Source organism: Perognathus longimembris, chromosome 8, assembly GCF_023159225.1.
Source record: "Perognathus longimembris pacificus isolate PPM17 chromosome 8, ASM2315922v1, whole genome shotgun sequence".
Taxonomy (NCBI): Eukaryota; Metazoa; Chordata; class Mammalia; order Rodentia; family Heteromyidae; genus Perognathus; species Perognathus longimembris.
In genome coordinates, this window is record NC_063168.1 from 57,545,658 (window position 1) to 57,557,863 (window position 12,206).

The 12,206-nt window shown below is 44.5% G+C and overlaps 1 protein-coding gene across 1 annotated transcript in view; it reads left to right on the top strand.

The window, feature by feature from the left end:
* The window catches only part of Xdh (xanthine dehydrogenase), a 55,153-nt gene extending 44,614 nt beyond the window's left edge, over positions 1-10,539 (top strand). Inside the window, exons 30-36 of the mRNA XM_048353183.1 lie at positions 4-78; positions 2,219-2,271; positions 4,268-4,382; positions 5,094-5,159; positions 6,419-6,607; positions 7,991-8,167; positions 9,644-10,539. Coding sequence (XP_048209140.1) covers positions 4-78; positions 2,219-2,271; positions 4,268-4,382; positions 5,094-5,159; positions 6,419-6,607; positions 7,991-8,167; positions 9,644-9,694 — 726 coding nt within the window. The 3' untranslated portion in view covers positions 9,695-10,539. The remainder of the gene's footprint in view (positions 1-3; positions 79-2,218; positions 2,272-4,267; positions 4,383-5,093; positions 5,160-6,418; positions 6,608-7,990; positions 8,168-9,643) is intronic.
* Positions 10,540-12,206: the final 1,667 nt, after the last annotated feature.

Here is a 12,206-nt window from a genome sequence, read left to right on the forward strand (position 1 = left end):
TAGGCAGCTTGTCAGACCATCCTGGAAAGGCTGGAACCCTTCAAGAAAAAGAATCCCAATGGCTCCTGGGAAGAATGGGTAAGTCTGAGCTCATCTAAGCTACTTTGAAAATGAGAGGGGTGTTTACAGTAGCAGAGCCTCTAACCCAAACAAGTGTAGGAGATGATGACCTTCACACAAGCAAAAAGAAACTGAGGCAGTCTGTATGATTGCATATAGACTTCAACTCTTCATACAGGTCCATTCTGCAGGGCCACTTTCTCTAAGGCTTCCAGGGTTAAGGGAAGTCACCTCAGGAAAGTTTTTGACCTATACATCTTGACAGTGTTGTGGGAATTGTCTGTTGGCTTCCCTGGAGCAGACATCCTTGTAATATCGACTCACTTGGGCCAGGTCTCATACCACATGTGTCTAGCAGCCTCTGTGAATGGTGTCTTTTTCCAAACTGCGTCTCCCTAATGGCTACCTCTGGCAGTTTGTCCTGTCACCCAACTCTTGAATCTGAGGCCATTGAGATGCCATCCATGAGAGAATCTGGAGAAAATGTCCCTCAAGCGCTTTTATCACTCCTGTGATTTTAGGGATGACAGAACAAAACTCCTAATAAAAATGAGCCCAGGGGCTGGGAATATGGCCTAGTGGTAAAGTGCTCACCTTGTATACATGAAGCCCTGGGTTCGATTCCTCAGCACCACATATATAGAAAATGGCCAGAAGTGTTGCTGTGGCTTAAGTGGTAGAGTGCTAGCCTTGAGCAAAAGGAAGCCAGGGACAGTGCTCAGGCCCTGAGTTCAAGCTCCAGGTCTGGCAAAAAAACAAAGCAAAACAAAACAAAAATGAGCCCAGTTCTCTGAGTGCTAGACCCGATGCCTGCACATTAGAAACCTGCAAGCAGCCTATCTTGAGTGTAAGCCTGCAACTCCAACCAACAGGCAGAAATCTCAATGGTGGCTCTGTTGTGTCTCCCTCTATTGTTGGAATGGAAGAGCTGCATGTAGCCGTGACATTGGACTATATATGAACCAGCTGATAGTACAAATCCTCCTCCACAGATTCAAAGAAAACAAGCTACTCTATTACAGCTATTAACCTTCCCATATGTCACTTAACCTCAACTTCCCTTCCCACCTTCCTAGGGAACACTGATATCATTGGGATGTAGCTTGATTCTGGTAGATTGCTTTTTAGCATGGATTTGTCCAGACAATTTTATTGTTTTCACACAGCCTTGACAAGTTTCTTTCTCCAACATGGTGATTTGAACTTTGACCTCACTACCAGCCACATAGTTTAATGTTACTTGTGAGCAGATAACCCCAATAAGGAAGTCATAATTACCAACGCACACAATATATATATTAGCCTAGTGTAGATCCTAGGCCAAAATCTTTTTCTCTGAGCTTTAGCTTTCTCCATCTACAGAATAAGAATACTAATAATTTAGACCATACAAGGTTTTAATGAATATTAAATAACCTATGCAAAGTGTTAATTGTCATCTGGTGCCTAGTAGAGAGCTTGATAATAAAAATTATATAAAACACAGCTTAAATGTTAGTGTTGTGCTAGTGCTGAAAAATCTACTAAATAGGTAAAGAAAGTATGGATGGTTATCTTTATTAGCAGGAAAGTCCACATACAAGGTTAATATGTTAAAACAAATGATCACTACAGAGACTTGCTTCTATAATGGCCTGAGTAGGGTGAAATCACCAGAGAGAGGTGATTAAAAAGTGGCAAATCTATGCTAACAGTTGGAGGAGAAAATAGCAGAAGAACCACATAGCTGTAAGGTCACTGGAGGGTTAGGAGAGGGATCATGCTTGAGTTTGGATGGGTTGTCCAAAGGCCAGAGAGCAAACTGTGATTCTAAACATCAGACTTTTGCTCCATAGGCAAAGGGCGTCATTCACAGCTCTAGAGTAGGGGAGGAGGCCTCAGCTTCGTGGTGTAATGACAATTCTGGCAGGGCTGGGAGATGACTGGAGGCAGGAAGGCCAATTAGAGGCTACTGCTGTACTCCAGCCTCCGGATCATGCAGACTTGGTGCTGGTGGTAGCAGTAAATATACAAAGTAATAGTTATGGAGATGATGTCTCTAGTAAAATGAGCCTATTGGCTTCCAGATGCAGAGGGTCAGCTCAGGAAAGCTTAGTAGTGGGCTAGGCATTCTAGAAACCATCCTTGCCCCTTCCTGATGATTATTTCCTCTCTTCAGATCTCAGCTGCCTACATGGACAGAGTGAGCCTGTCTGCTACTGGGTTTTATAAGTAAGTCTGGGCTGGCTCCCCATCTCTATCTATTGTCATCCTGAGCTCCAAAGTCACCTTCAGTTCCACAGGCTGTTAGCTTGTTTATTTGTTTTGTTTTTGTTGCCAGTCCTGGGGCTTGAACTCAGGGCCTGAGCACTGTCCCTGGCTCCTTTTTGCTCAAGGCTAGCACTCTGCCACTTGAGCCACAGCACCACTTCTGGCTTTTATCTATATATGTGGTGCTGGGGAATTGAACCCAGGGCTTCATGTATACGAGGTGAGCACTCTACCACTAGGCCATATCCCCAGCCCAGGTTGTTAGCTTGTGGTCAAAACAAAAACAAAGGCAAAAACCCCAAACCGCAGTTCTTTCCAAACTCTGTTACATCACTAGAGGAGATTTAAGTCTTTTTAGTCTTTCTAGCTCAAGGCTAGGGCTCTAACTCGTAACTCTACTTCCTGTTTTCTGGTGGTTAATTGGTGTTAAGAGTCTTATGGACTTCCTTTTCCTGGCTGACTTCAAACTGCAATCCTCAGATCTCAGCTACCTGAGTAGCTAGGATTACAGGTGTGAGCTACCAGTACCCAGTTTCTTCTCCTTTCTATCCTTTTATTTTCTTCTTTAGGAGAACAAGAGGCAGACTTAGAGTTGTAGTCTCATTCCAACATACAGCAGGATTTTATGAATACAGTGAGTTGCAGCTTTAAAATTCAGTAGCAGTTGAATAGATAGGGACCCTGCTTGTCTGGCTTAGGAGGTATAAAATCTACACTCATATTTACTGTGGGTCTATTGATTTACTTATCCCTGAGAAATTTACTGAGGAACTTTTCTTTTACAGATAACTACATAGGAAATTAGTTCAACATTTATTTTAAAATATCTTGCATGAATGTGTGACCATTATGAAGATCTGAACACAGTTATTACATAAATATACATATGAAATATTTTCCCATGTTCTCTAGGTTATATCATATTTAACTTATACAAATATAAACTTAGGTCAATTTTGTTCCTTAAGTTCCTCTTATAGTTTTGGAGTTCAGCTAAGATTTTACCAAGTTGTAGTAGACGAACACAGTGAAGTGGGAGGTAGAGGAGCCCTTGGCAGAAGTCCTGTCCCTCTGCCTCATGTTGATTTTATTTTGGTGTGGATTCTAGCCCTATCAGTTCACATTATTTCTGTATAATATATGAAATAACAAAGGAACGGTGTGCTATAAGCTGTGAGTGTGTGAAAACACACACAGGAAACACACAATCGCACACATGTATGATTCATTCAAACTCGGAACTGTATACAGTTCTGAAAATGGAAAAATACAACCCAAGTGTATGAAGGAACTTCGGCTTCTGTTAGTAACATTTTTATCATGTGACTTGTGGAAGTATGGAGAGTCGGGAATTCAGGAGTGGCTGTTTAGATGCACCAGGCTGGCCCAGCATCCTGCTCTGATACCTTTTACCTTGAGGAAGGTGAGCAGGGGACCTCGTGTGAACATCCCAGGCAGGGCTGTAGGGCTAACAACTTGTGTTCTAGTTCAGTTGGTTGCTTCTTAACTGCCATTATTTTTTGGGGGGCCAGATATATCCCTCATCTTTCTAACCTTACAGGGGTTGGTACAATGATAGGAAACACCATTAGACTGTTCTTAATGATTACAGCACAGGCCTTGAGACATGGGTACACACACAAAATGCCTAGGAATACCCAAGTCTCATTTAAGATCCAGAACAGGGCTAGGTCTGTGTTGCAAGTGGAGGAGTGAACAGCTAATATCAAACTTCAGTATCCCCCAAAGTGCAGAATTTTTAAAGCACATGGGCTTCTTTTTGAAGACTTAGTTGAATTAAAAAAAATAAAACCATTGAGGTTTAAGGATTTTGGAGTATAGGCTCTGTGTGTGTGTGTGTGTGTGTGTGTGTGTGTGTGTGTGTGTGTGTGTGTAGTGTTTGGGAAGGGTGTGAGTTTATCTTAACACATACCCAGCATCTTCTTTTCTCTCCCAGGACACCTAACGTTGGCTACAGCTTTGAGACACACTCTGGGAAGCCCTTCCACTACTTCACATATGGAGTGGCTTGCTCTGAAGTAGAAATTGACTGCTTAACAGGGGATCATAAGGTAAGAAGTTTGTAAAATTTTAGTCCTAAGGGGGAAGAGAGGAGAAACCATGGAATGGTAATCCTAAGAATGGATGGAGACTGGATTTCTGGCTGGGAACACAATGCCTCATATTAAGGATGGGTTAATACCCAATAAAGGGCCAGAGAGTACATATTTTAGCTGCTGTGGATTTCACAGTTCAGCCTCAACCATTCAATACTACCACTGTAGTGTGAAAGTCCCTCCACGTGGGAATGTGATGAACATGACTATGTTTTACTTGTGGACACTGAAGTTTGAATTTCAGATAACCTTTCCTTGTCATAAAATAGTCTCCTTTTGGTTTTTTCATCATTTAATCATGTGGCTATTAGCCTGTAGACCTTACATTAACAAGATGCACTGCACTCAGCCCACGGAATGTGGTTTATTTTGTGACCCCCTTGCTTATACGATCTCTCCAACTCCAGGTTCAGAGCCCTGGGTCTCTAGAACCAGTTCCTACCTTCACACATGTGCAGTTTTTCCTGATTGCCAAGAGGTCATTGCCGTTGGAATCTCTGACCTCAAATTTCAGCAATGACAATGGCAGTCAGGATGTGGCAGGGGGCTGAGCATTTCTGTGGACATGCTGGTTGGATTGGGTCTTATAGTCTGTGTGTACCGAGATGCATCTAGATTGCCCTGAATATTCCTTTCTTCTCAAACTCCTATGTTACCACCCTCTAGAACCTCCGAACAGATATTGTCATGGACGTTGGCTCCAGTTTGAACCCTGCCATTGATATTGGACAGGTGAGGCTCATGGGGGACCATGATGGTGAGAGTATAGCCTACCAGTACGACCCTCCTCCAGAAGTCTAATGTTATTTTTTATGGAGGCCAGAACATGATACTTAGGAATTCTCTCCCAGAGTGGGATTTAGACTGATGATAGCTCGCTAATTCTTGACACTGAAGTCAAATGAACACAAATTAACTGGACAAGGGCATTCACATCCCCCCCAAAACCAAGATGATGAATGACATGCATGTGCATACCCTAAGTTTATTAATGAACACAATAGGGAAGGGTTGAGTTTCGGATCAACACTCAGGTAAGGAGATCAGAAGTCAGAATGAACCCTGCTCATTGCTTTTTATTTTCTGGTAAGTAAATGGTACCAAGCTTGGGACAGTGGAGGGGCCCAAAGGCAAAAATACAGGATCAGTGAGGAGGGGTAAATGGATTACCCAGAGAAAATCACTATTAGAAATTATGAGATTATCGGCCAGAATAGATGAGTCAGGAGGAGAGAGAGAAGAATCAAGAGTTGACGTTATGAACATCTGGTAGAAGATATACATTACATTTCTCCAAATTGAACAATTATTGAGAATGTACAATCTAGCCATTAGTCAGTCATTTCACTAATTTACGGAAACACCATTTGGAGAGCCCTCACTGGGGGTGGGTACTGCGGATGCAACAATGATTGACAGCAGCCTCTCCCACTGTGCTTGTTCAGCTACAGTGGTACCACATATCCATTTCTGTGCAGGGAAATGGGAGAACAGATCTGGGGGCCAGCACAGAGTGGCTGATGTCCTAGAAGAGATCCGTAAGCCACAGATAGCAGGGACCCTTCTCCCAGAGGACAGGTGGGGGGAGGGGGGAGGGGGGGCAGTGGAGTCCAGTAGACTACACGTAAATCTCAAATGGTCTATCATCTAAGCAATTCCTCCCACAAGCTTGCTTCTCAGCTTTGGGCCACCCTTTCTCCAGTGGCAAAATGGAAGGAGCATCTCCCATCTGCATGGTGGCAGGTTCTGTGTGACCTTAGAATTATTGCCAAGTTTTGAACTGAGCTCCAGAAGGAAAACCTTTGTTCTTTCTGCCTGGTGAAAGCTCAGCTCGGATATCCTGGGGCCAGATCCAGGCTAGCAGCTGAGATCTGCATTAGTTCCATTCCAAGACTGTACTACAGGTGGGGCTTTGTGTTCATCCATGTGACTAGTGGCATCTGTACTAAGGGAGGGGACAGATGATAGCCACAGTCTCTGTTGTTCTGCAGGTGGAAGGGGGATTTGTCCAAGGCCTGGGCCTCTTCACCTTGGAGGAGCTGCACTATTCCCCAGAGGGGAGCCTGCACACTCGAGGCCCCAGCACCTACAAGATCCCTGCATTTGGCAGCATCCCCATAGAATTCAGGGTGTCTCTGCTTCGGGACTGCCCCAACAAAAAGGCCATCTATGCTTCCAAGGTATGGACAACAGGGTCAGAGTTATCTTCTGACCTGTATTGTGCGTGGTAATGAAGGGCTTTGATCAGCCTCTTGGTGGGTCTGCAAACGAGTCTTCTAGAAGAAGGAAGAAGGTTGATACTCACTGAGGGCAGCAGAGGACTAGGCAGTACTGCCCAAGGACCAGTGGGATTGGGCTAAGGACACCACTTTAGTCCAGAGGTTTTGGGTAATCTCAAAGGAATTCCTTAATGAAATCCTGCAGGTAAATTCCTGACCTGCATATCTCAGACATGCGTCCCTGGTGCTTGGTTCATGATTTTACAGAATAGCATTCCCATGGTCCTGTGAGAATCAGCACATTCACTGCAGATGAGGACACTGCCTTCTTACTCATGCTGTCCTCCCCTTCTGTGACCCAACCTTGACCAGCACGCCGGAGGACTGAGAACAGCGATCCTCTATTTCTGCAATGTCCCCAATAAGTATGAGGCAAATTTCAAAAATCAGTTCATTCGCTGATTGATATAGTCTTAGAGGTCACTTTTTCATGTAATTTTGTTCATTGTATTGTGGCATTAGGGACTGAACTCAGGACCTTGGTATGCTAGCTAAGCACTCTACCAATGGGCCATGTCCCCAGCAGCTCAGTCCTGGATGGGTGAAGGAAGCTAGATAATCTCTTGTAACCAATGAAATGTTCATTTGCTCACCTTGCAGCTTCCTGTGGCAGTGTGGGTGGCTCTCATGCTTCATCTTATATGGAAATCACCAGGGCTCATGCTAAAATTGTGCCCCTAAGGGTCACCCACCAGGAATTTTTGATTTAGTAATTCTGGAGTTTCTTGAAACATTCATCTTAATAAACATCCTTAATGATTCTGATACAGATGGCCCCTTCTTTATGCTTTTGGTGGAGAAAAGCCAAGCTCTGAAAGGAAATATTTTAATTATTGTTTGCCCTTATGCCCATAATTCCAACAGCTCCTGAGTGTAGTTATGGGGGCTGCCAGTGTTGGTGTCAGAGTTACAGGTCATTTATTTCCTCCAGGCTAGTAACTGTGAGGTGAAAACTCATGTCCGATTTTGTTGATGCATAAAATATAATTATTTAGCATTGATAACCTTTGGATGGAACCTTGTATATACATGGTTTTGTCAGAGGAAATTATATAGCAAATGGTACAAGAAGTTTCCCATGCGATCCAGTCATCCGGGAGATGAATAAATCAGCACTTGATTAATTTTCACTGCCCTTTCCTACTGTTATAGTGCCAGAGGGGTCTTGCAAGCATCGGCAGCCTTCCTGGTGCCTGGCTCACTGCATGGTCTCCTGGATCTGTGCATGCACATGGAGGCTGGGGTGCTCTGACTGATCACCTGACCTGTGCTCTGTCTGTCTAGGCTATCGGGGAGCCGCCCCTGTTCCTGGCCTCCTCCATCTTCTTTGCTATCAAGGATGCCATCCGAGCAGCTCGGGCCCAGCGCACAGATTACAATGTGAAGCAACTTTTCCAGCTCGACAGCCCTGCCACCCCAGAGAAGATTCGCAATGCCTGTGTGGACCAGTTTACCACTCTGGTAGGATACCTCTCAAATACCCAGGCCACCGGGGCTAGGCTGGCAAAGTGCAGGGGAAGCTTCTGCAGAGAGGAGAGATGTCAGGCTCTTCCTTGCCTGGGCAGCGTTCACCAAGTGGTATGGAGCAGTCACTTGGACTTGCAAGAGGGTAATGGGAAAGCCCTTTATAGCTGCAGCTTTGCAGCTAGGCCTGCCTAGCAATGGGGGACTGGAGCATTCCCTGCTTTTTGTCAGGGTGCAAGGGATTGGTAAACCTCTGGAAGAGCCTAATATTAGGTATCAATTGCTATCATTTTGGGGATCTTTTTTTTGTTAAAATCACTCTGGAGATGATGGGAGGAGACTGATACGGTCAGATCCTATTGCCTCATGTGACTATGTGCCACGTTGATATTAGAGACACAGAAGTGGCCCTGAGGGTGGTGCAACCCCTTGGAGACCCAGATATCTGCTTTATATGGAAGATAGGTCTTTCCATGTAGGAGTCTCTGTAGTCCATGGTCATTAGGATCCCCTTGAGAAGCCCACACATGACACTTTTAGGGATCAATGTGTGGCAGGAGACAGCCGGCCTGCTGCTTCTCCTGTTGGACTCCCAGAAGCAGCCCCACTGGGGAGGCACGCTGGAGCAGTCTTGGTACTCACCTCTGTTGGGTTGGCAGGACTGGACTCTTCGTGATACTTTAGATGAGTTTCCTCCTTTTGGAATTTGGTAGGTCTTCTCATGCTTGTGGACACAAAGGGTTTCCCTTATTGGGAGGAGGTGGGAGCCCCCAGGGCAGCAAATCTGTCATCCTATACTTCAGCACTGAGGATGAAGGAGAGGCGTGGATCCCCAATCAGACCACCTAAAGTCTTTCACGAGCTTTCGCTATGAGGCGAAAATAAGGCAGAGTCCTTTAGGATCTCCTAGGCTATGTAGTTCCCACAGCAGTGAAGCCATTTTCCTCTGACCCAGAACCTACTATGGCTGCCAGTTACTCAAACCCCACCTCTTCTACAGTAGTGGTATTGGTTCACACCGAATGGAAGGCGAGCTCGCCAATGGTGTGATGCAGGGCTCAGTCATGGAAAGAACCCTTCAGAGCCTGCAACCTCAAACGATTCTTTTTAGTATAGCTACATACCTGTGACCTAAATCCCTACAGGCCCCATGGGTTTGCCTGAGCAGATAAGACTGAGTCTGCTGTGTTTTGCAAGCACTGTGCTAAGTGACAAAGGACCACTCCTAAACTGTTCATCATCAGCTCTCCGACTAGAGCCGACTAGAATGGCTGCTACATGGAAAGTGTTCAGTGAACATAAATGAATGACTAGGAAGCGAAGGGGTCCTGCCCATTCCCAATGGCTGAGACAATGTAGTAGGATTTGGACTTGGAATGGTGGCTGGCAATATGGAAGGCGGGTGTGTCAGGCAGGGCAGGAGGGGCACCATCAGAGGATCCTGACAGTGAGAATTCTACTGCTCCTTTCCAGTGTGTCACGGAAACACCAGAAAAGTGCAAACCCTGGTCGCTGCGGGTCTGAGGAGAAAGCTGCTGTGTATTTGTGGGCCGCAATGTCACATCCAGCATCAGGAAGCACGCGTCACCAAGCCCAGATCCGTGTAAGGAAGACGGCAAAGCTGTGATTCAGCTGGATGACAGAGGAAAATGGGATGCATTGCAAGATTTTGATCAACAAATATGATTTACAAACATAAGGATGAGCAAATTCAGAATTGTTTGGCCTGTATGGTTAAGAAGCAATCAGGGTGGTCATTTCAAGTCTCTTTTTAATCATGTCTTTGAGGTAGGTTTAGGAAGAGTTGGTGCTGTCCCCCACCCAGTGCAAAGCCTGTGTAACCCCAAGTACTAGCCTTTAAAGAGGATCCCACAAACTGCAAGAGCTGAAAAGGAAGGTCACGCTAAACCGTGAATCTTCCCCAGCAAACCTTTCCTTCAAACCAATGAACACCATATTCTAGACTCAGATCTATACTCACCTTTCCCAATGAGGCAAGATTAAAACCTCTCACCACCTTTGGATCATTGAAGAGAATAAAGAATGAAACAAATTCAAGGTTAATTTGATCTAGTTTTCTGAAACTACTTAAAGTAAAAATCACTCTGTCATGCAAAACTCCCACCAATTCACTTACTGAGAACTTTCAATGTGTTAGATTTCTTTGCCTTTTGTCTTTTTAAAAAATTGAAGTACCTTCTTTATTTTAAAGCCAGTATAATTTTCACCTAGGAACGATGCTGTTGAAATCAATATCATCCAGAGGGATGAGTCAAAAAGAGCTTGGTTCTTAGCTCATTTCTGTCTCTCTGTGTAACCTTCAGCTGTCATTTTCCTAATCTGTTTCATTTTACTGCAAAATAAATGTGTTGGAATAATCTCTAGGATCTTCTCCTGCTTCTATAAATAAATGACCCCAAAACTTCAGTTATGTAAGGGAGCTGCAGCTATCAAACACTTGGCTCCCTATACTATTCTGCAATGTCTAGACCTAATAACTGCTCAGATTCTTGTAGTTGAGAAAGAAAACAGGAGCAAGATGGGCTCATTGCTCAAACCTGATTCTATCAAAGCATAGTAGTAGGTAGACAGTTTGACATTGTCATGTACTTTCATTGGCTAAAACACCCAGCCTACCACACGGTCCACAGTCCTGGCCCTAGAGACAGGGGAAAGGATGTTGTTTAGTTGATGCATGAAGTCACAATAAATGCAACTGTCAGTTGGCTGGCATACGAGAAATGCTTATTAATCATTAAAGTCACATCAAATACTAGCAATCTTACATAATGTAGCTAGCCTTCATTTCTTAAAGGCATACACCAAATACACACATGCACATCGGTGCATGCACATGCATACAAAATTCCTTTCTTTTGTGTAGTGTGGGGGGGGGTGGGTGTGGGTGTGGGTGTGGGTGTGTACCTTGAACTTAGGGTCTAGGTACTGTATCATAGCTTTTTTTGCTCAAAGCTGGTACTCTACCACTTGAGTCACAGCTCCACTTCTGGTTTTTTGGTGGTTAATTGGAGATAAGTATCTCACAGACATTTCTGTCTGGGCTGGCTTTGAACTGTGAACCTCAGATCTCAGCCTCCTAAGTAGTTAGGATTACAGATGTGACCCATCCGTGCCTGGCTCCTTTGGTGTGTTTTCAATACACTGTCTCTTTTATAGCATGGTCAAAATGGGAAGAACTTTAAAAATCAAGCTAGTATTTACAGAAATTTATGCATATCTGTTTGAATAATTTCTGGAACATTCTGAGATAAGATCTAAGATTTGTTACTTATTGTTTGTGAGGCTTTCTGAGCTGAACAATGATCAAGTCAAATTTCCCTGGAGTAAATAGATCCTGAGGCCAGAGCTGGTTAGTCATGAAAATCAAACAAGCAACTGCTTTTGTAACTATAAATCCTGTTGCTCTGAGGCATCCTTCTCAGACACTTTCCCTTGCTGTATCGTTTTTCTGTATTGTGCCTCAAGTCTAAAAGGTAGGATGCTTTTGGAATTACTCAGGATAGACCATTAACATTGCATGCAGTGTGGCACTGGAGCCTGCAGAGGGCAGTAGAAGATCATGAAGGAGACCATTCTCCCACTAGTCAGGCAGCTGGTTATGGCTAGGATACTGACTGAGCATCTCAGAGTAGATCAAATGTCCTCAAGGGCTTCTCCAAGAGCTGGGTTTGAAGCTGAGAGGCTGACAAAAACCTCCTCAAAGGAGCTCGTTAAAGATGTGGGCCAGCAGTAAGAACCTGAGCTCCAGATGGAAGGCTAGCAGCGGAGGTGGGTGGGAGGGAGGATGGAAGGAGATTACTTCTTTGAGCATCTGCAATGTGCCAGGTGCCAAATTGAATGCATTACCTCCAGGGTCTCATTTAATCCTCTCAGTGGCCAGTGATTGGAATACTTAATTGGAGTAACCTGTGAAGGGAAGTCTTCCCTCTCACCATGCTGAGGGGCTTAATTCTAGGTTGTTTATTCCTAGAAACCCACCATTACTCATAGACAGTCCTTGAGCTGGCCGATCAGG